Source organism: Labeo rohita, chromosome 2 (assembly GCF_022985175.1).
Source record: "Labeo rohita strain BAU-BD-2019 chromosome 2, IGBB_LRoh.1.0, whole genome shotgun sequence".
NCBI classification, from domain to species: domain Eukaryota; kingdom Metazoa; phylum Chordata; class Actinopteri; order Cypriniformes; family Cyprinidae; genus Labeo; species Labeo rohita.
In genome coordinates, this window is record NC_066870.1 from 4,843,195 (window position 1) to 4,868,513 (window position 25,319).

The 25,319-nt window shown below is 34.9% G+C and overlaps 1 protein-coding gene across 4 annotated transcripts in view; it reads right to left on the reverse strand.

Annotated features, from left to right (window-relative positions):
- dpp6b (dipeptidyl-peptidase 6b) overlaps positions 1 to 25,319 on the reverse strand; it is a 197,956-nt gene that overhangs the window by 118,794 nt on the left and 53,843 nt on the right. Inside the window, exon 1 of one of the 4 annotated variants that reach the window (XM_051138259.1) lies at positions 1,773 to 1,852. The exons of the other annotated variants lie outside the window; for them this stretch is intronic. Coding sequence (XP_050994216.1) covers positions 1,773 to 1,814 — 42 coding nt within the window. The 5' untranslated portion in view covers positions 1,815 to 1,852. Of the gene's footprint in view, positions 1 to 1,772; positions 1,853 to 25,319 lie in introns of those variants that run through there. 4 annotated transcript variants of the gene reach the window in all.

The window sequence follows — 25,319 nt, forward strand, 5'->3', positions numbered from 1 at the left end:
TGTTAAAAGCAATGCATAAAATAGTGTTGCATGTAAAGAAAATATGCAAGTTTAACAAACCACAAAAAATGAACCTTGTAATATGGAATGATTTGATTCTGCTGCTGTAAAGTTGTTTAATTCTTGATTCCGACTTAAAAGTTCCAGGATAGAACTGTAATGCTATAAACTAGTTTTGTTGATTGTTGTATTGCATGTTACTTCACTAAGGATTGTAATAGGCTTTAAAATAAACTGATCTTCAAAAGGCAGGAAATCATCCTATAACAAAAGACAATAGTCAAGCAAATACATGAAACAACAAAGGCTGTTTACTTTTAATATGAGTGGGAAGCACAGCCATTTCAGCAGCTCACCGAAAAGTGCTGAAATCTTTTCATCATGGCCATATTACCACTTCAGTTTGCATTTATTTTCAATAAGTCAAAGGATATTTTTTAATAATTCTGTACTAATGGCAAATCACAAATTCACTCTCAATTGAAAAGCAGCCCATTTAAGAAAACTTAATTTAAAAATGTGACAAAATGTAACATAAGCATCATGACATTATTGGAAGATAAGTGCAACCTCCTAGACATTTTTTCTTGCTTAAAACAAAAATAAAAAAATGTAGATGGACAGATAAAAACAAATTTAATTTAACTTAATTTAAATAGAAGTAGCCCCCTTAAGAAAACCTGATAACATTATAACAAGAAAATTATAGCATAAGCGTTATGTTGCAAACATTATGTTGTAATCTGTTACAAGAAATGAACAATGAACTTCAAAACGTATTCTCTGAAAACTAGCCTTAATATCTCATGCAGTTTGCTTCTTAATTAAATGTATCCTGTTTTAAGGATGTTTGGTTATTTATACTAGATAGCCAAAAATGCTAATGAAAAATGATTCTGGGCAGTGTAAAGTACAGTGGTAATAAACAGCGTATTCCTGTTCAAAAAGATCAGCAACCAGCTAAAAGACAAAAGCCATGTTACCGCAGTTCATTATTAAATTACAGCTACAGCTTGTTGCATATTCACAAACCAAACTGATCTGAAATATGGTAACTGTAGTAAAAGTGTATGCAATTACAGTAAAATGATTAGTGTTGAAATCTTTAAAAAAATAAGCTACAGTACTTTGTCGGCAGTTAATAAGAGTTTAATCTTCCCTCGCTTTAATATAAACTCAGCTCAGTTCTCAGAGACGCCTGCTACCCCCGAGAGTCCAGTCCAGAGAACCGATAGAAAGGTTTTATAATCCTTACTTACTTGAGAGAAACCTTTTAGAGCGCAACAGTTATCAGACATCTCAGACACCTTTGATATATCATTCGCATTCAGGGATTTCTTCTCTTTGGAGTTTCATTTCAAAAGTCAATTTCTTTTAAATAATGTTACATCTATTATAAAACTGTGTTATATTTCTAAAGAAATAGGGAGCACATATAAAATATGCAAATACGAAGAACATTTGACATGAGGACCAAGGAACAAGAGCCGCTGTCACTGACCCAAATATAAGCAATCAGTCTGAGGTATAACTTGTAACATGAGAAGCAATAATTACGTTAAACGCATGAAATGTTACATTTAATCAACGCTGTGTGATCAACGCAGATCAGTCTTACATCCCATAAGACCCATCACTGTGAAACACACTAAACCTTAGACAGTGTACAAATTACCATAAAACGGAATGAAACAAATAAAGGAAACAAACGCTAACTTTTCCAGCTTCTTTGAGTAACGCTACCAAAGTTCATGCATGTTCGAAAAACTTACAATATACAGTCTCTGTATTCTGGACAGCTTCCTGGTCTTCATGCTGAGATGCTGCCGGTGGACAGCAGTTTGTCTGAAGACGCGTGTGGGAGAAATGCGGCCCAAGTCACAGGCTGAAGATCGTTTAATGGTGACGACACACCCCTGCTTTAAGTGCACCCGATCCGGATCCCAACCACACACTGAGACTCAGCACTAACCTTGCCAGCTACTCACATTAGAGGCCTCCCCAGTGTCTGAGTGTGTGTGTCTCTCTCTGTCTGTGATCTGGATTTCACTCTGGACAGCTGCATGATGTGTTTGCATGAGTTCAATTCTGTCATCATTTCCTCAACACCATATACCTCTGCACAGTGTTGGGCAAGCTACTTGGAAATGGAGTGAGCTAAGCTAACACTTACTCTTCATTAAACGAAGCTTCACTACACTAAAGCTACAGCCATGAGAAATGTAGCAAGCTAAGCCACAAAAGTAGTTTACTACATCTAAGCTTTTTTTAAAAAATATCATTTTTATATTGAACCAACATCATACCAAGTCAACGCTCTCTCAGTGATCAATAAAACTGTCAGTCAAGCACACAGACAGGCACAATAGTTCAGTTTAGTTGTTTATTCAACAACTGTTCCAAACCAATTTGGCAATAAAAATCAGTATCATGTAAAGGGCTGGATTTACCTCATACTGTGACATAGGCAAAAGAAATGTTTGCTGTCGGCCGGAAACCTATTGGTAGTTGGTATTGTGGCTTTATTGTATACAGATACAGTAATATAAATAGTAACACTTCACAATAAGGTTCAATAGTTAACATTAGTTAACATGAACTAAGAATGAACAATAGTTCTGCAGCATTTATTAATGTGTTATTTAATTAATTTAATTGTTTCAACACTTACTAAAGCATAATTAAAATCAAAAGTTGTGTTTGTTAACATTAGTTAATGCACAGTGAACTAACATGAACTACCAGTGAACGACTGTATTTTCATTACCTAACGTCAACAAAGATTAATAAATACTGAAATAAATGTATTGCTCATTGTATGCTCATATTAGTTAATACTTTAGCTAACATTAATGAAATATTATTGTATAGTGTCGACATAGAGATGTATAGTATTATTAATAATAATAATAATAATAATATCACTTTTTTGTCTCTTAGAAATGCACATTTGATAATAGCTTGAGGATGCAGAGGTAAATTTTTGTTCATTACCAATCAGCAACCTAGTTTTTTTTTTTTTTTTTTTATTATTATTATTTTTATTTAAGCATTGGTCTGCCATAGTAGCAAGCATACATTTTAAATCATGATAAACACAGTTAAAACCACACATAATGGTACCTCAAACCTTGGTAAAAAAATAACTACATGGTTTTATATGTAGCCTATCTGTATGAAAAACGGTAGTCTAAAAACATTCACTACAAATGCACACATGCTACAGCTTAATCACAAATACATGCATACTATAATTATATACCATTACTCCTGTAATAAAATTCAATGTGAATATCCCACATTGCTGCCATAATACCATGGTGCAGTGAGTGTTCATCGCTGAATTTAAGTGTTTCTTCACTGGATCTCACAGCGCTGTTTAGTGCTCGTGTGACGGAGCCGTTCACATATCGCGTCTTTAGCGCACAGCAGTTTTTGGTACATAAGAATTATATCGAACATTCATCGAACTCTTCATATCGTTCATCGAGAAATTGTATTGCGATAATTATCGTTATCGAATTATCGCCCAGCGCTAATGGGTGCTCAGTTTTTTCTGTTATTTGGCCAAAGTATCATATTAAAGATTCAGTGCTTCACACAAGCTATTTTACTTGACTTGACAACAAATGCTAGACTAAGACACTCTTCTCAGCTTCTCAAATACAAAAAAACCTTTATAAATATAGTGTTTCTTGAGTAAAGAAAATGCTGTACTTATTCAGTCAACAGTTCTTTATTTACCTTCAGACTGCAAACAAGCTGAGATGCTTCAAAATGCATGCTGCACTTCATTCACGGGAGAGGTGGAGGCGAGAGGAATCATGAGGTTTGACTGACTGTTTCAGGAGCCAATGGAGTGGTGGTGACGTCACTTTTTCTGATTCAAGATCAGTGATCCTTAGCAGTTATATTTCCGATTTGAGCTTGAGCTTTAGCCTTTGCATGAGGAACATACATTCATTTACGGAGCAATGTGTGCCAAGACAAATACTCTTTATTGGGGCACTTTGACAAGACTACATCCACTTTTCATTCTTTTCATCCTTCTCGTGACCTTACAGGTCATTTTTCTGCGAGCTGTTCCCTGTGCTTTACCTGACTGCCTCCTCTCACTTAGGCTGCATCACAGAAACAGGACAAAAGGTCATAAAAACTATATATATATATACAAGTATATATAAATACATATTTATCTTTTATTTCCTCTTTTAAATCTATAAATACTGTTTTTTAGCATGATATGCGTGACTAATGGCACAGTCACTAACCGTTAGTTTTGGTCGACAAAAATTTTATTAGTTGCTTAGTCGCAGAAATAAAAAGTCACATACTTTGTGATGGACAGATTGTTCACGGCTGGTCTATGTGGTAATATAGTACCGGGCAGGACATCCAAACACTCACCTATCTTTCATCAACCTCAAATATGGATTTACATCAGAAAGATGTATGTAGTAGCAACTTTACATGGCCACTCAAACTAATGTTGACCTAGAAAAATGAACACTATTCAAGTGTCTGTGCGGAGTGTGGAAGAATAATAGGACGCTCCCTTCTCTTGCACTTAAAATACTTCTTCATTTTGGTCATACAGATAAGGGTAATGCATCTTTCGAATCTGTGAAGACTCTACATTTATTTGTGTGCACTCACAATAACAACGAAACGTTGTGCTTTTTTAAAATAACCAAAGCTAACAGGATGCGGTTTCTGCCGTCTTGGTCTCTGTGAACTTGAGTGCGAAACTTCGAAACTCTGTGTATACTTGCCTTACAGACATGAAAAATACTTTTATAGAGAGTGAAAAGTCTACTTATAAATGAACCAATTCAAATAGAAAACAAATATTCTCAGATTATGTAATCTGTATGAAACATGCGTACAGACTTTTAAGCCGAGAACAAAGAAAGCGCTAGTTTGTTAGTAATTTATTAAACCATTAATGCAGTCTCCTTGCTGTTTTTCCCAGACACATTTATAATTATTATATCTGCCGGCGCGCTGTGGCAAGCTTTTTTAGGGTATGTAGGCAATTACAGGCACATTATTAGGATTTATATGGTTTATTAATAAACATGTGACCAATAGGCAACTAATGCTCAAAATGACCAAAAAAATCTTTAGTTGACAGCAACCCTAGTAAAAATACTCAGTCTTGCAGTTTTTTTCAATGCAGCGAAGTGCTTAAAGTTTACAGTTTAAAGTTTTGTTGTGTTGAATTTCGTGTTTCCCCTTAACAGCTGTGAACCCTTCTTTCAGTCTGCAAAGGCAAATGTAACTTTAGCAGTTTCATTTATTAAGTTAAAGTGCAAAAAATGTCTAAAATTCTGACACGGACTGACTGAGCACAGCATTGGTTCTTGCTTGTCACATGACTAATTGTGGCACGTTTGAAACTGACCACAAATGAGATTTGAGAGCTGCTTCAATTTTGATCTGTTCCCCATACAAAGGCTTGAAAAGACTTGGATAAAGTGCATGAGTTGTCTTAACTACTTTAACAATTTGTTGTCTTTTTTGGAGCTTTGACAGCATTAATCTCCATCTAATTTTCTTGTAAGGGAAACAAAAATCCGATATCCTATTTCTTCCAGGAGGAATGAACATAAGACAACTGAAAGGTAAGAATTTTTAGACAAACGCCCTTTGAAACTTTAAGATGTATACAGGCCTGTCTGTTGTGTAAGTGTATATGGTATATTCCTGCTACTGTAAAACTAACTGACCTTTCTCATGTACCATGAAGTTGACTTGTGAAACCCCTACTGAGTGGAACAGGGACACATGAGAACAGTATCGGCCTTCATCAGGTCGGCGGAGGTCCAGGCTCTGACAGACACAGATCAACACTCGCAAACACACACACACACACAAAACATAAGCTGGCAGAAAACTGCTTCAAACTGTTTCACCAGCATCAGCACCAAACCACTTACCAATCCATTAGGCTCCATTTACACTTCAGCACATATCAGCATTACAAAACCACACGTCTAAACGCCCTGATAAGCTCCTGCTAACCCTTTGACTTTAGCTGGTGAGTCCTGCTAATGTAGATGCCACAAATTCACTGCAGTTGAAAGAGAAGAGTTTATTCATGGGCACTAGAGCGCTGCGTCCGCCAATGCAGAGAGCTTCTCAACGCAGATGGAGAACTTAAAACCAGATGAAATGTGTTGTTTTGCAGCATTATTTTTGAAGAAGTGAGTTGAGTATGTGAGCTAACAATTTTAGATCCAATGTGAAGCTATTGAATTTTTTTTCACCTGTTAAATAATAAAACAAGGTGAAATTGGTAAATCCGATCAATTAAAAAAAAGTAATAGCACACCTTTCCTCGACAAGCTGCATTTTACATTTTATTTAAACTATTCAGTCAAGACATGTACTGTAAATTAATTTTATTACTGAGTATTGTGTATGTAGTGTTTGTGCAATGAAATAAAAAACTGATGAATTCATCAGATTTTGTCAAAAATATCTTAATCTGTGTTCCAAAGATGAACAAAGGATTTATGGGTTTGGAATGACATGAGGGTGAATAATTGATGACAGAATTTTAATTTTTGGGTGAACTATCCCTTTGGTTTTTGCTCTGATGAAAATAATTCAAAACAAAACCACAGAAGAACTATTGCAACAACAAACGGCATGGTATGGTGTTTTGTTCCTTCTAAATAAATCAGTGATCTGGAACAAATCGCTTGATTGAATGATTCAGTTGATCTATGCAAATAGATTCAAACAAATCCTCAAAAAAATGGCTACAACATTGGACTACACAGTAATGGTGTGTTTTGTATTGTTTTTGTTTTTTTCTAATGAATGAATCACTGTTTTTGAACAAATCAGTTGAGTGAATTATTCAATAGATCCACACAAATAGGGCAAACATACCTATTAAGCTCATGTACCCATTAAGCACAATTCCATTTGAGCTCAAAAATAAATGCATTATCCTACTTGATGTTTTAATCAAGTGATGTGTTTGTTACTACATACTTACTGTAATCAGACCATTGCACACTGAGATATGCATCTCCATGTGTTCACACTGCCTGGTGGCCATTTTGAAAGCTGTCTGAAAATTTTCAGCAAAATAGGAGCTGTTTAAATATGCACTTTTTAGGTGAAAGTTATGCCTTTATTTTAGGTGAGTTTCTTTACCTACTGTAAAATTAAGAGATTAATGTTTAGACTTTTGCATATTATAACCTGGAACCCTAACCTACAGTTAGATCCAAAAGACAATTTAAGCAACATAGCGCAGATGCTACAGAACACAGTTAGCTGACTGGCTGTATATATAACTTCAGAGGCATTACTAGCTTGTACTTTTAAATCCATAATATTATAACTTTACAGTTTATTGCTGGTCTGTGGTTTTACACTGCTATTATTTTTAAAGACTTCATATTATTTTAAGGTGAATTTAAATGGTGCACTGCTATGAAAATCACAGCTTCAGTGTGACATCATTAAGAAAAAGTATAATTTCATAGATATTGTTAATAATAGTTTTTCATATTAAAATATATATGAACTTAATACATGACCTAGATTATTTATTTTGCAAAATCTTGTCATTTTAATTAAAGGGGTCCTATTATGCTCTTTTACAAAGCCTTGATTTTGTTTTGGTGGGGGGGGGGACATGCTCTAATGCTTGGAGGTTTGAAAAACGCATTATTTTTCACATAATTTCTCTCCGGCCTGGCACAAAAGGCTCGATTAGTTCGGGGTTTGATGAAGGCCCGCCTTCCAAAAAATGAAATGTGTTGTGATTGGTTAGCTGTCCCACTGCATTTGTGATTGGCGAACAGCTTAGATGGTGTTTCAGTACTGCCACCCCCCTTGCCAAAGCAGTAAGTTCCGTCTGCTCCATTATAGTTTAAAATATTAAGGTATAGGTGACACTACAGTAGTGTTGGGTCCTATCGTCAGCCTGTGAGATCGCCGATACATGATATTATCATGCTAATTTATTTAATTATTTACATATTTCATTGCCCGAAATGTCTCCAGCATAAGGCCTACAATCCTGCAAGTCTATGCATTTCAAAAAAGCACTGGCGTTATAAGTGAAGCTATCTACACTGTATGATGAAAAAATCTCTTACCACACACTGCACATGTCTGCGGCATGTTATGCCCTGACACAGCCACCGGAGCTGATCGCGGCCACTCTAGTCAATGCTTGTGTTTATACCAGCCGCGCTGCAGCGTTGAAGCGTCCCTGAAGCGGCTCTTCACGCTGCATCGCTTAGGCTTATCCCCCACCTCGTCGCTACCCACAATACCCCTTGGGTATTATCTCCCCTTGGAGTGGACTTTGAGATTTGTAACTTTGTAGAACTTTTTTACGCTCAAACATACACACCACACACAAGCTCTTCCACACTGAACGTCCATGTAAATACTTTGTAAACAGACTTTAAATATGAACTGATGGTTGTCGCTTTAAGTTAATCTTGATAAAATGATTAATAACTTACAAACTACTTATTTTCACAACTGAACAAACTAAGATGACAAAATATAGAGGTGCCCAAAGATGAAAGAGGCATGTCATCCAAATTCAAAAAAAGAAGGAGCCATCAGAAACCTGTCATATCTGTCACGGAAAAAGCAACTAAATGCTGGAATAAAATACACAACTTTTGTTGCCACAATGAACAACACAGTTGTGTTTTTTCCCCTAATGAATGAATTACTGATTTTGAACAAACTAGTTGAGTGAATGATTCAATAGACCCACGCAAACAGATCCAAACAAAGCCTCAAAGAACCACTGCAACGTTGAACAACACTGTAATGGTGAATTAATGTTTCTGAACAAACATTTAGTGAATGATTCAGTGACTCATTCATAATAAAAATAGGACTCACTCATAAAAGCTGACACCTATTTTCACTGAAGTAACAATGCGACAGAAAGATTCACTGAAACATCCTGAACAGATTGACAGTGTGTCTAAAACACACAAACAAGTAGGATCAGATCATCAGCAGAACATTTTCCTGATGGATGGATGGTAGAATGGCATACAGCAGATGTCTTTTAGACATATGATTCAGAATGGACAGAAATATTTTCCTTTTAAGATTTATCAGATGTTTGTACACAAATATGATGCTTCAAATAACATATGAATGCTTTCCACATGATGTATTTTGACAGGAGTCACTCTGAGATATGTGTGCTCACTAGAAGGAATCAAAATCGCATAATGATGCAATCAGGTGTTTAACCCGGTGTTTAAGTACTAAAACTTTTCCCTATTTCTAGATCTGCAGTTAATTAAATTGCTTTTATTTACATAGTCTTCTGCTTATACTACTTCGGGTTTATGACCAGAGGGCTGAAGATCAACTCAACCGCTTTGATGTTTCATTATCGCTTTGCAACAGAGTAAATTTGCATCCATTCTCTAGGGGTTTTCTGGTTTATTGGTAAGCTGCTAGTAATTAACTTGTCCATTGATAATGTGATCATATGTTTCTCATGCTGACTGTCGAGACATTGGGACACATAAAAATGCACAAAAATCTAACATCTAACATGAATGAAAATGTAATTTCTCTCTAATGTGAGAGTGGTAATGTAACCCGAGTGACTACTGGCACATCACATGTCATGCAATTCTAGGATTGAGTAACTTGGCAAGATTTGAGAAGCAGTTGTCAGTAAATTGACAGGAACACATCCACGTCAACGAAAGGCTGGAGTTACTGTAAACATGAATTTGAACCAGTGACTCTTCACATCTTCTCCTTTGGGAGTACACGCAAAGTGGATTTGCTTTCGCAGTGCCGAAAACAATGCTTTCTGTTTAAGACCTGGCAACAACACGAACTGAACTCAGCCGGGCATCAGCTACAACTACAGTGTTTGAGGCCGGGTCAAAGTACACATTGCTCACAGACGGACAATGAAGACCGTAAGGCTAGCATTATGCATTATGCTACTGCAGGTTTGCTCAGGAAGTGAGCCTGGAATTCCTGACAACTCATATCAGGCGGCTCAGAATTGGTCCTTTCTTTTGAGAGATAATAACTCCATTTGTCATTTTGACTCAATTCGTCTTTGGAATATTAAAGACTTCTTACATTCACAAACAGCTATATAATACACTACATGAAAGGCAAAAACTGAAAAGGGCATAAAAAAAAGGGAACTTTAATATCAAATAATGCATTATAAAGGATATTGCAGTGCACTATGGGATTGCCTACTCACAAGGACACGTTGGATTGCTGCCTTGTATTTAGCCATAAGAAGGTATTGTAAAAGGCAGCAGAATTATGTTGCCTGCCTGTTGCAATACGTAACAATAAAAAGCAAATTAAATATAACAAAACAAACAAAAAAAAAAACTAAATATACAATTACAAATGTAAACTAGATCCATTATCATTAACATATAAAAAGAACCTACAATGAAATATACTTTTGATAAACTGTAACTGTAAACTTATTTTATCACAATATTAAAACATACTCAAAACAATATACAGTTTTTCAATGTTGTTTTGACTTCTTTTTTACACTTTTAAGCATAATTGTAGTATTTTCGCAATTTTAATATATTCTCTGAAATAGTCTTACATCATTTTTGTAAGATTTGTTTTAGTAAAATAATTTGTTTTAAATATTTTTGATATCTTTGCAGACCTTATACATTCAGAAACAGCTATATTAAACACTACACGACAGGTGACATATAACCAAAACACCACTTTATAGTTTTTCTGAAATGCTAAAATATTTTTTGAAACCATCACTCATTTTCTTAAAACCTTAAACACAAATCCAAATGTTCAAACTAAATTCACAGAACCCCTGACTCTTCTGGCAAAATCAAACAATCGCTTCAAAACCATTTATCTATCTATATATGTTCTTTTTATACCCATCGTTGTATAATGTACGATGCACTCCAGTGGCATACAAGATGACATATTCATTGGCTTCAATTTCTTTTCAAATGTATTTATTTTAACTAGCTATTTACAACAATATTTTTGTACCCTTTTATTCAAATTGTCAAGTTAGGCATTCTGTTCAGACCTATTTCTTTGTTCCTCATGTCAAAAAAACAATTGGTAAAAAAGCTTTTATGTTTAAAGCCCCTATTGACTGGAACAATTTACCTTATATTTGAACTATTACATCATTTAAGATTATTTAAGATTTAAGATCATTTAAGATTTGTTCTCATGGTTTGCTTCGGTTTGTACATGTTATTATTGAAAATGGTATTGTTTTTATGTATATATACAGTACTGTGCAAAAGTCTTAGGCCACTAGTATTTTCATCAACTAAAAAATGGTTTAAAGTCAGTTAAAGTCGGTTTTTTGCTGTAGTGTGTCAGTAGGAAATATCAGAAATAACAGAAGAACTGTGACAAAGTCTCCAGGATGCTTCAAGAAACCTACCTGCAAAGCTGCAGCACTGTTAAAAGTTTTAGGCACTTGTGTAAAAATGCTGTAAAATGAGGATGCTGTCATAAATAGATTTTCTTTATCAATTACCTTCTATTAACTAAATGAAATCAACATTTGGTGAAACCATTCTTTGCGTTTACAGCAGCTTTTGCCCTATAGGTGCACTTGCGCAAAATTTTTAGGTAGCTTTGCAGGAAGGTCTCTTGAAACATCTTGGAGACGTTGCCGCAGTTCTTCTGGATTTACTCTGTTTCAGTTTGTTCTGTGTCTTCATGTCATTCCAGAGACAGACTGGATGATGATGAGATTAGATCAGTGTGGAGCACTGGCTGTTTTCAGACTCCTTGTGCAAACAAAAATCTCACTAGATTATTACAATTAATGGCAAACAGAATGTTTGGAAATGTAAACCGATATTTTTTTACTGACACACTACAGCAAAAGATAGAAATAACTTACTTTAAACCATTTTTTAGCTGGTGGAAATACTAGTGGCCTAAAACTGTTGCACAGTACTGTATACACACACACACACACACACACACACATATATATATATATATATATATATTTGTTTTTTTTTTTTTTTTTTGTGTGTTGTAATTGGATCCACTGATCAGTGTATTATGTGTGAGGTTTTGAGAAAATGAGTGATGGTTTCAAAAATTTGTTTTAGCATTTCAGAAAAACTGTACTATATGCTGTACAGTAATATCATCTTACAGTATATCATATATATGTATGTATATGTATGTATATATATTTTTTTCACATTCTTCTGTACCTCTCAGACTGATAGATGCACCCGTGCATTCTGCGCAGTTTCAACTAGCTTATATTTTGTATATTTAAATATTTCAAAACAAGTGTGAAGAATTTTGAATTACTGTGTGTTAACGATGACAGCCGTGTTGCAGTTGTGCTTAACTTTTGCTTTCTTGTGTTTAGGGTTTTGCATCACAAGTTTATCACAGAGCAAACTGTGTCTTAATGAGTGAGAACGCGTTTAGTGTTTTGCAAAAAGAGTGCATGAGATCTGCAAACAGTGTCTAAACTGCCTAAACTTGTTTAAAGTTTTGCAGAAAGAAAGATATATTTGACAAATTGGTTTAGGCTATTGAGAATTTGGTTTAGAGAATGGGGTTTAGTGTTTTAGCAAATATGAAAACTATAATATCAAATAATGCTTCTGGACATACCCGCTGTGTGTATAAACTGCACTTGAACTTTTGAATCACACAAACTGCAGTTATAGAATGTTCAAATTTGAATTTGAATTCTGCATCCTGTTTAAGACCTCAGTTCAAAAATTCAAATTTGTAGAATTTAAAAAGCATTTTCAGCTCATTTCTGAATGACGCATAACCCTGATTTTACACCAGCTCACGTTATTGACCTGATAACTCTGTGAGATAAATACATCTGGTAAGATATTTCACACAGCCAGTAGCATATCAGCATAATCCATATCTCATCTCCATGAAATCACGCCTGATGACTGATAAACTGTGTTGAAGTGTTTCACAAATGCACGGTGAAATAACAACCTGGCAGCCACGGCGATTAATGGCATACAAAATCTGTCCGTACGAGCAGAGCCGACATCCTCTCAGTCTTAAGAGCCTGCCTTTTTCAAACCACTGTGCCTCCATTTCCAGCACTGAGGACACATGAAATTGCAGTCTGTTTTAAGGGAGGGTGCATGAAGTGTGCTTGCAGAGACCTCTAAAAGATGAGAACTGTGAGACATGACAGAAAGGAAATGATCACTAAAACAAACCGCAGAATGCAGGAGAAGGAAATTAACAGAATAACATGAGCGAATGAATTCAAATTCAGAGAGGTTTATGTTTTAGTGTGTCAGGAGAGAACAGAGCAATCAGAACCAAAGGCTGTACGCTCGGCTGGACTCCCTTTGGTCCCGGTGACCTCCTGCTATCATTTCAAAGTCAATAAATGACAACTTGTGTGGCACAACACATTAATTCTACATGGCTTCATCTCCACAAACAGGAGCAACACAACTCCCTCAGCTGTGAGGACGAACATAAAAGCTCTGGCGTTACTATTCTTCCATTAAAGGGGGCAGGAAAGACAATGCGTCCACAGTTCACTTATTTTATTCCATAATTATGGTGTAATAAATGCTGCTGTCTTTCTGTGTACATTTCAAACAGACAGTTTTCTGAAATATTAAACCACCGAAGAGCTTCTGCTTTGTTTAATCAACAATGTCGGCCATGAAAGAGGAAAAGAACAGTACACACTCTTCTATTATGGCTCAAATGGCATCAAACTACAAAACACATTCATCCTGATTATTCACATCGAAAAATGAGAGGTTCACACAATCCTGGAGGGCTGCACTGCCCCCTGCTGATTACATTGTGCACAGGGTTTACTTAAAAAATAAAAAGACTCCTTAGAGTTGCAACAGGGGGCAGAAAGTTTGAGGTCATCAGTGAAATTGCTTCTATTTTGCATTTATTTTTTATTAGTATAAAAATGAAACACATGGTAACACTTTACTTAAAGCCTTTATATATAATGCATTATAAAAGTGGTTTTAATCCATTAATTATGCCTTGCAGTGCACCTTATAATGCATTGCATGATCTTATGAATAATTGTAACCATTATAATAATTATCTATTTATTGTTACACATTTAAAAAGTTGAATGCACCTTCAAAAACAAGGTGAAAAAGAAACTTTTAAATATTATAATGCATTTTAACTTTAGTTACAATTATTTATGAATATATATCATGCATTAAAACATATATCATGAATACCTTTATAGTGCATTATACATAAAGGCTTTAAAGTGTTGATAAATACTTTTTTTTTTTAATTAAATGAAATTACAAATATTATACGCTCAAAAAACGGTTCAAAAGCTGTCACTGGGGCAGTACATTTTTAAAAGCTATACTTTTGTACCTTATTTACCCCTAAAGGGTGCATATCAGTACCTTAAAGTTACATATTAGTACCTAAAATGTATATATAATGTGACCCTGAACCACAAAACCAGTCGGAAGCAGCACGGGTACATTTGTAACAATAGCTGACAATACATTGTATGGGTCAAAATGTTTCTTTTATGCCAGAAATCATTAGGATATTAAGTTAAGATCATGTTCCATGAACATATTTTGTAAATTTTCTACCATAAATATATAAAAACTTAATTTTTGATTAGTAACATGCATTGCTAAGAAGTTCATTTGGACAACTTTAAAGGTGATTTTTCAGATTCCAGACTCAAAATGTGGAAAATCCTACATTATGGGTCTCAGACTTATGAAACAACAGATTCTTTATTTAACTAAAGCAACTCTGAGTGTGAGTCCTCTAGGAAAGACTAATTGTCAAACACTCATCATTTTCTCACACACACACTCCTGAAGTCTGTGTTAGATAAAGTGTTGCTGGGGGCTTTTCAACTCCTGAGTCATTCTAATTGGAAATTGGTCCTTTTTTTCCCTGTATGAGGTGACCCAATGGACAAAAAGATCCCTGTTGCTCATTAATATGAGCCTTCGGGATATGCCGCTGACACACTCATTACCTGACACAATCAATCCTCTTCAATGCTGAGAGTGTGAGCGGCTATAAATAGTTTTACTCTGAACACAGAAATTGGTTTATAATAGAGGAAAGTCAGCTGCGGTTTCATTTCGAGGATGATTTGGTCTCTACCTTCCTCTGAAGAAGCATTCATTCATAAGGATGATAACTATTTCATACGTCTCAACACTTCATTGTGCCATTTTTATTATAAATCAGTTTGCATTTTGTAATGTAATGTGATGCATTTGTGAGATTTTGAAAATGAACATCTTTTGCACTGATGCATCTTGCACAATAAGAGGACTGTGCATTGTCAGGTAAATGATTTAATGTTAATAATACACATTTTACTGTGCATTTAATTATTGAGCTGGATAACAGTTTCTCTATATGTTGTATGCATATGCTTTTATAAAAACATATGTGCCACATATGGTATTTTCAGTACTTTCAGCTGTAATGCAGACTGCCAAACTACAGGAACACATCAGCATTATGAAGCCGATTTTTGGGTCTGCAGCACCCCTGGTGGCAAGCAGGTGCTCCTGCAGTAAGAGGACACTTGACTGGATGGTTCCCTGTAGAAATCAATAGACACACTATACGACAACCAGTGATAATGAGCCGCGCTCGGGTTTCCACTTGGAAGCAGACAGGCCCTAATTACACCCTTACAAAGCAGTATAGACTAGAACACACTCTATCAAGTGTATTAAAAACTAACTTAATCAGTGGCTACAGTGAAGGAGAACACAATGATGAAAAGGAGCTGTGCAGAAGGACACATTCCGAATTCAGGAGCTGGCAGAACCTGCTCTGTTTGGCACATTTTAGAATAAAAGCAAGGCAACAAAAATATGAAATAACACAAATGGAAGTATGGGCAATATGTTGTGAAATCAAAGGTTACATAAATGGAATCACATGCTTGGGAATCATCAAGGGGCCACAAAGGGGATCGGTGAAAAGGTTTAGGAGAAAAAAAGTTTTAAAAATGCTAAATTGTAAAAAAAATGCAGCATCAAGAGGCCATATACAAAAAAGTTTAGAAAAAGTTGGGTAAAGTTGTGTGAAGTTGCATATTATCAATGGAACAGCAAAGAGTGCTGAGGGTCTGTAAATGTCAAGAAATAGTTGTTTAAAAAGTGATTAGTTAATTATTAATATGCAATTATTTTAAAATTTAATTATTATTATTATTATTATTATTAAGGTCTGTAAATGTCAAGAAATAGTTGTTTAAAAACAATTATTTAATTATTAATATGCAATTATTTTAAAATTTAAATATATTATTATTATTAAGGTCTGTAAATGTCAAGAAATAGTTGTTTAAAAACCAGTTATTTAATTAAATAGTTGTTCAAAAATGTAAATTATTATTATTTATTTTGTATGCAAATTATTTTTCAAAAAGCAATTAGTTATTTTGTATGCAATTATTTTTAAAATGTAATTATTATTGTTATTATTATTATTATTATTATTATTATTATTATATTTTCATTATCATCATCATCAAGGGGACACAAAAGGATCTTGGGGTTCTGTAAAATGGCAAGAAAACATTGTGTAAAATGCTATACAATTATTATTATTATTATTATTATTATTATTATTATTATTATTATTATTATTATCAACAGGGACACAAAAGGATCCTGGGAGTCTGTAAAAAGTCTAGAAAAAGTTCTGCAAAATGCTATGAAATTATTATTATCATTATTATTATTATTATTATTATTATTATTATTACGGGTGGTGTAAAAATTTAAAAAAAAAAAATTGGTGTAAATTATTTTATTCTATTTACAGAAATAATAAAAAGTAAAATTAATAAAAAGTAATTATTATCTAATATTAAGATAAGCTGGAGCTGGAGCTGTTGCCAGCAAGGTAGAGTTTGAATTTAAACAAACACTAAAGAATAGTTGTGTTTTTTTTTTTTTTTTTTTTTTTTTGCGCCCTTTTCCCCATCAGGTTTAATTTAATTTAATTTAATTTAATTTTAAAATGGTTTTGTTTGTTTGCTTGCTTTGGAAGGAAATTCTTAAGTACATTTTGCATTTAAGCATAAGCCTTTGAACTGGACTGATAATGTGTGCAGTGAAGGCCATGGATATTTTAATTTATGTGCTGGATTCATCCTCATCTGTCAGTTTTGTATCTCACATGCATTTCTCTGCATGCACTATTCATTTTACAGTAATATATCACCATTAGACTGTAGCTTTGCTCTTGTTTGGACGTACAGCTGCAGAAACAAAAGGCTCTGTTCACAGCATACACTGAACCTCTACATATTCCACAAAAAACACAACACTGAGCTCGACAGAAAGGTCCTTTGCTACAGTGCAAAAGTAACTGATGAAGAAGTTCTAAGGGGGGGAAAATTCAGCTTATATCAGGTCAAAGTTATACAGAGTTGTACATCACTGCTGGCCCAGTAAAACTCCCGGAAAAGAGCTTACAGTGAAAGTAGGGAGGAAAGTGGAACAAAGTAAGTAAACACGAGTGCTATTCTTAGCACAGAGAGGATGAAGAAGTGCTCAGGAGAAAGTTCTCCAACTATACAGAGCCCTGATGGAGAGAGTGAGCAGAGAACGAGAGAGAGAGAGAGAGAAGGAGGGAAAGACAGAAAGAAAAGAAAGTTGAATAAGGAAGATTTATCACTTCGCACCATCAACGTGAACCTCTCAGGAAAGACTCCCCAAGCAATGTGACATTTCAATATGAGCTAGAAATGTCAGGGAAAACTGGGAGGCAAGACACAAAATAGTTTTAATAATTTATTTAAAGTCAGCATGAAATCACAACTGAATTTATTTGCTTTCCAAACCACGCAAAGGCTGACATAGGAAATAAAAGTCCAAAAAAATCATTTTTAAATGGAAGAGTGTTTGCATATATGTTATACACTAGGCTTTTATGGCTCATATAGTATGATATAGTGAAAATACAGAGCTCAAACTCAGTTTTATACAGAGGCACAAGCTTTACAAAAATATGGATTTTGAAGCAATTGCTGATATTTGTATGTTTATAAAAATATGCTGAAATCAGTGTTATTTTAATACTACTGACACGATTATAGTTTTTGTTGAAGTTTTGAATTAGATTTTATGTTTGAACTTTCTGCTTTCATGTTAATTTTAGTTAAAGTTTTAGTAATGTTATTGTGAGTCATTGACATTTTTATTTTGTCATTTCTTTGTTGTTTTTAAATATGTCTATAGGTTTTTTTTTGTTTGTTTGTTTGTTTTATAGCTTTAGTTTTAGTACGTCAGGTTAAAATAAAACAAGAAAATGAGAACTACTGTCCTGGAAACTAGCTGAAATAAACAATTTAATTTCAGTTAACATTCATTTTATTTATTTCAGTTAAAGGAGAACTCCACTTCCAGAACAAAAATTTACAGATAATTTACTCACCCCCTAGTCATCCAAGATGTTCATGTCTTTCTTTCTTCAGTTGATAAGAAATTATGTTTCCTGAGGAAAAAAAATCTGACATTATCTCCATGTAGTGGACTTCAATGGTGCCCCCAAGTTTGAACTTCCAAAATGCAGTTTAAATGCAGCTTCAAGTGGCTCTAAATGATCCCAGCCGAAGAAGAAGGTCCTTATCTAGCAAAACGGTCGGTCATTTTCGAAACAAATTGACAATTTATATACTTTTTAACCTCAAACACTCGCAGGAACTCCGGTTTCCGTTTTTTTCTGGTTTAATGCGGTCAGTACAGTGAGGTTTTGTCGAAAAACTCCCATCTCGTTTTCTTGTCCAACTTCAAAATCATCCTACATTGCTGCAGAAGTACCTGACCCAGTGTTTACAAAGTAAACAAGCAGAGAAGATCAAACGCCCTTTACAAAAAAAGTTAAAACAGCGATGTAGAACGATTTTGACGCTGAAGAAGAAAACGAGACGGGAGTTTTCCAACATACCCTAACTGTATTGATTCGGATTACACAGACTACGCATGCACATCACAGAGACTAGACAAGACAAGCATTTGAGGTTAAAAAGTATATAAACTGTCAATTTGTTTTGAAAATTACAGATCGTTTTGCTAGATAAGACCCTTCTTCCTCGGCTGGGATCATTTAGAGCCCTTTGAAGCTGCACTGAAACTACATTTTGGAAGTTCAAACTTGGGGCCCCAATGAAGTCCATTATATGGAGAAAGTTCCTGAAATGTTTTTCTCAAGAACCGTCATTTCTTATCGACTGAAGAAAGAAAGACATCTTGGATATCAAGGGGGTGAGTAAATTACCTGTACATTTTTGTTCTGGAAGTGAACTTCTTTAACATTAAATTTGTTTCAAGTAATGAAAATTTTATTTGTTTGTTTGTTTCTTTTAGTTTTTTTACTATAATAACTCCGAATGAAATTCTGATAGCCTTTAATGCAAACCAATGACATTTAAGGCAGAACAGCAGTATAACAGACATAGAGAGATGGACAAAAAGTTCCTCAAAAGCCTGATGTATCATATTTTATACTCATACTTCAATGTTTTTTTTTTGTTTTGTTTTTTTCAAAAAAATAATAATGAAAAACACATAAGTTAGTAACTGTTAAGATTTCACAGCACAAAGATACAGCTGAAGTCAAAAGTTTACACACACCTTGCAGTATCTCCAAAATGTTAATTATTTTACCAAAATAAGAGGGATCATACAATGTACAATGCATGTTATTTTTTATTTAGAACTGACCTACATAAGATATTTCACATAAAAGATGTGTATACCTAGTCCACAAAAGAAAATAATAATTGAATTTATAAAAATTCAATTATTTAGATTTTGTTTTGTTTTGTTTTTTGTCAGTTGGTTTTTGTTTTTGTTTGTTTTGTTTTGTTTTGTTTAGTGATAGTTGTTTAAAAGTCCCTTGTTTGTCCTGAACATTTAAACTGCCTGATGTTCTTCAGAAAAATCTCACAAATTCTTTGTTTTTTCAGCATTTTTGTGTATTTGAACCATTTCCAACAATGAGTTTATGATTTTGGGATCAGACTTTTCAGGACAACTGAGGGACTCATATGCAACTATTACAGAAGTTTCAAACGCTCATTGATGCTTCAGAAAGAAACACAGTGCATTAAGAACCAGAGGTTGAAAACTTTTGAACACAATGAAGATGTGTACATTTTTCTTATTTTTTCATGTAGTACTGCCCTTTAGAAGCTACAGAAGATACTTAAATGTTTCCCAGAAGACAAAATAAGTTCAATTTTGATTTTGCAGATTCTGCAAGGTGTATGTAAACTTTTGAGTTCACATGAACCACAACCACATATATATATACCTGCTTTTGCTTGCTAAAAAAGTCTGAACTATAAAGATTTGTAGTAGATTGCATACAAATTTGTGTATCAAATATCATACAGGTGTCTTCATAAGTTTAATACATCCAGACAAATGATCAGTGCACGTTATTCTACAAAAAATAAAAAGAAAACTATATGACCTTTTGTTATTTAAAAAGGTACTCAAAACCATAAATGTGACATGTCCATCTCTTTCTGTAATGGCGTAGACTGTTCAAGGTTTCTGCATCATTTACATTCTGCTTGTGATAAAATGCCCTCATTATCATGCAGTCACCTGTGATGGACAAGCATGTTTTACAGAAAATTTAGCACTCATTATCCCAGGCTAAATGCTTTCAAATGTAAATGTATTCCCACAGTGTATTTTTCAAAAATTACACCTCACATCCCTACAATTGGCTTACTGAACGAGGAGAGCTTTTCCTCATTATTGACGGCCTGCCAATACGTCCCAGGGGTGTGGCAGGAAATGACAGACAAGCTGAGGACGCAGCCATGGGCGGGACCGAGAGCTGACTGACGGCCAGTTGAGAGGCTCTGAGGAGGACGGGCAGGCGGGACGGGGGAAGTTTGGCAGGGAAAACAGATCAATGCTCGGTGACAGCAAGCCCTCAAAGACCTGAAGAGTCACGACGTGTGAATGTAGAGAGCAACTGCCACTGCCACACATACACAGCGTGGACACATCTGTGAAAAACAGCTTGAATTATTTATGTCTGCAATTAGCTGAATTACGGAAGTGGCATTTTCCCACCCTCTGGAGCTAAATGATCACATGATGTTTGATGATTAGGCCATTTTATCATTGAGCAAAAAGCAGCAAACCATCCAACAGTCATGTGACAGCAATGTTGGCACTTCAACTGATTCTGTGAAGTTAAACGTCTTCTATGTACAGATGGTAATCCGTGCAAAGGTTTTAAAAAAAGGAGGCGACGTGCAGGTTTCAGCCGCACCCTTCTCAACCTTAGAAACCATGGCAACGGCGAGGTGGAGGACTCGCGGCGGGAAGAGGGAGCTGCTTTTGTAGCAGAGCCGGGAAGCCATTACGGCACAGAGCAGCTGACCTTTGAGCCACTTCAGACTGATTTGATAGGCAGACGGGAAAAGAACAGATGTAAAAATACAGCCAGATCTGCTGCATTTATTTGATTGTGGTGGAGGTTCGACTGGAGTAAACAGGATGTGTCCGTAAGCAGAGCTGGACAACAATGTACATTAGATTAACCTTTATATCATCTTCAACTGAGATCTCAAAATACATTTCTCACAAAAATGTTTATTGCACTTGCACTCAAGAGTTCTGTATGCAACTCATAAACAGAAGCTCTTCCATCCTCAAAAGGATGATTGAGACCGCTTTAAAGCTTAAATAAAAAAACTTAAGGATTATGTTAGTACAAAAGTATGAGCTTCACAATTCTGCGTATTGGATCAGTATGCTTAGTAGAAGAGTAGTAACCCAATCCCCATCCCTAAACCTAACCCTACCTATAATTTATTCCTAAAATCAGAGGGAAATGATAGCTGAAGTACCTAACCCTGATCGTAAGCCTAAAACTGACATTTCCTGAAAAGTTATCCCTTAATTCTGATTGGTTGATTGGAATGTTGTTCCAGGATCAACAAGGATGTTGATCCAGGAACATGTTGTACTTGGTAAAATCATCGTTCAGCACACTAGTATGCAGTTCTCAGTTCAGCAACTTACGAGTGGATCAGTGAATCATTCACTCAACCGATTCGATTGAACAGACTGATTCATTCAGGATCAAACCACTACTACTGTCGGCTGTTTGCAGTTTTGGCTTTATCTGGAAGTTTATGTTGTGTTTGTAATTATTTTTGATTTAATGGTTTTTAGACATCTGTGTTTTTCTGCCAACACAGGCAGAACACTGCTTCCTCGAAAAATACAAAGATAATTGTAAAGAATTATTATAATGAATCAGTCAATTGTAATCAAACCGAAAATAGACACATAAATAGCATTCTCACATTACACTCTAAAAAATACTGGGTTGTTTCAACTCGATTTTGGGTCAAATTTGGACTAACCCAAATTTAGGGTAAAAAATTTAGGTAACACTTTAGAACGACTTTTCCCTCAATAAATTTCTAATTTGCTGCTTATTAATAGTTAGTAAGGTAGTTGTTAAGTTTAGGTACTGGGTAGGATTAAGGATGTAGAATAAGGTCATGTAGAATAAAGCATTAATATGTGCTTAATTAGTACTAATAAATGTAAATGGCTAATATTCTAGTAATATGCATGCTAATAAGCAACTAGTTGACAACTGAATTGAAAAATTTTACCCAACAGCTAGGTTAGTCCATATTTGACCCAAAGTTGGGCTGAAACAGCTCAGAAGTTTTTAGAGTGTAACTTACAGGTGAAGTCAAAAGTTTATATACACCTTGCAGAATATTAATTATTTTACCAAAACAATAGGGATCATACAAAATGCATGTTATTTTTAATTTAGTGTTGACCTGCATAAGATATTTTACATAAAAGATGTTTACTTATAGTCCACAAGAGAAAATAATTAAAATTTATAAAAAATGACCCTGTTCAAAAGTTTACATACATTTGATTCTTAATGCTGTGTTGTTACCTGAATGATCCACAGCTGTGTTTTTTGTTTAGTGATTTGTTTGTCCTGAACAGTTAAACTGTTCTTCAGAAAAGTCCTTCAGGTCCCACAGATTCTTTGGTTTTTCAGCATTGTTGTGTATTTGAAACCTTTCCAACAATGACTGTGTGATTTTGAGATCCATCTTTTCACACTGAGGACAAATGAGGGACTCATATGCAACTATTACAGAAGTTTAAACACTCACTGATGAGAAGGAAAAATGATGCATTAAGAGCCAGGGGTGTAAACTTTTGAATGGTTTGAGAATGTGTACATTTTTCTTATTTTGCCAAAATACATTTTTTTTTTCATTTAGTACTGCCTTTCAGAAGCTACAGAAGATACTTACATGTTTATCAGAACACAAAAATAAGTTAAATTTACCCTGATCTTAAAATTCAAAAAGTTTTCACCCCTGGCTCTTAATGCATCATGTTTAGTTCTGAAGCATCAGTGAGTGTTTGAACCTTCTGTAATAGTTGCATATGAGTTTAAATGATGCAGAAACCTTGAACAGTCTACGCCATTACAGAGAGAGATGGACATATCACATTTATGGTTTTGAGTACCTTTTTAAATAACAAAAGGTCATATAGTTTTCTTTTTTTTTCTGTGGAATAACATGCACTGATCGTTTGTCTGGATGTATTAAACTTGTGAAGACACCTGTATGATATTTGATACACAAATTTGTATGCAATCTACTACAAATCTTCATAGTTCAAACTTTTTTAGCAAGTAAAAGCAGGTATAAGTATATTTAAGGAAATAAAAAAAAAAAAAAAAGTGTCACTGTGGTTCATGTACAGTTGAACTCAAAAGTTTACATACACCTTGCAGAATCTGCAAAATCAAGATCAGGGTAAATTGAACTTATTTTGTCTTCTGGAAAACATTTAAGTATCATCTGTAGCTTCTAAAGGGCAATAATAAATTAAATAAAATGACATTTAAGGAAAAATAAAAAAAATGTACACATCTTCATTGTGTTCAGAATTTTCAACCTCTGGTTCTTAATGCATTGTGTTTCTTTCTGGAGCATCAGTGAGCGTTTTTAAATAATGACCTTTAAAGAAAAAAATAGCTGGCTTAAAGACTAGTCTTAACCTTTTATGCAACTGGCCCCTGGTTCTTAATGAGTCCCACATGAGTCCCTCAGTTGTGCTCAGTGTGAAAAGATGAATCTCAAAATCATACAGTCATTGTTGGAAAGCGTTCAAATAGACAAAAATGCAGAAAAACCAAGGAATTTGTGGGAGCTGAAGGATTTTTCTGAAGAACAGCAGGCAGTTTAACTGTTCAGGACAAACAAGGGACTCATGAACAACTATCACTAAACAAAAAAAAAAAACACAGCTGTTGATCATTCAGGTAACAACACAGTATTAAGAATCAAGCGTATGTAAACTTTTGAACAGGGTAATTTTTATAAATTCAACTATGACTTTCTCTTGTGGACTAAATGTAAACATCTTTTATGTGAAAGTCTTATTCAGGTCAGTACTCAATAAAAAATAACATGCATTTTGCATGATCCATCTCATTTTTCAACTCTCGACTCTCATCCTAGATGTTTGTCTAGTTGACGGGGCTTAAAAGACCTGATCATCTGGCAGCAATCAGATAAAATAGTAAAAAAAAATGCATAATCACAAAGCATGAACTAATATGTTACAGGTAGGGGATATTTATAATGCGGTTATCTGTTCAGCAAAGGCTGTGCAAACTGTAACAGTACTAGATGTTTGTGTGTGTTTAGTCAGTGGGGAGTGTTTGCGCATTCAAACTGAAGTGTACTGCTCACCATGACAGCTGGGGCTTAATATGACAGGCCTGGATCGCTGCTGCCCGCCATCTGTTCGGATGATGCATTTCACGCGGTCGCATTTCAAACAGGCAGAGCCAGTCTTTCCAATCAACTTCCTCTCCACACTTACTCAAAGTCAATTTCCAGCACATGACGAGATTATTATTCAGGCTTAAAGTTTGGTTTGCAAGCGCGTTCAGCTGCAGTCTATTTTTAACTTCTACTCAACTCAAAGAAGCCAGACTGTGCATCTCAGGAAATCAGTCTGGGCGTTTGCGTTGGCCGATCTTTGGATGTGACAGACACTTGAAGGATTCGCAGCCATCCATGTGTGGTGTGAAGCAGAAAGCTGCGGAACGATCATTTTTGATGACGAAAATCAAGCGCTTTGTTACCATTGTCTGTCACTTTAAGCATGAAGTGAGACATGTCTAAATCAAGTCTACGTGAATGAGAACGTGAAGGGCTAAGAATAAAATTCCTCTTCTCGAGCGCTTAGACGAGCGAG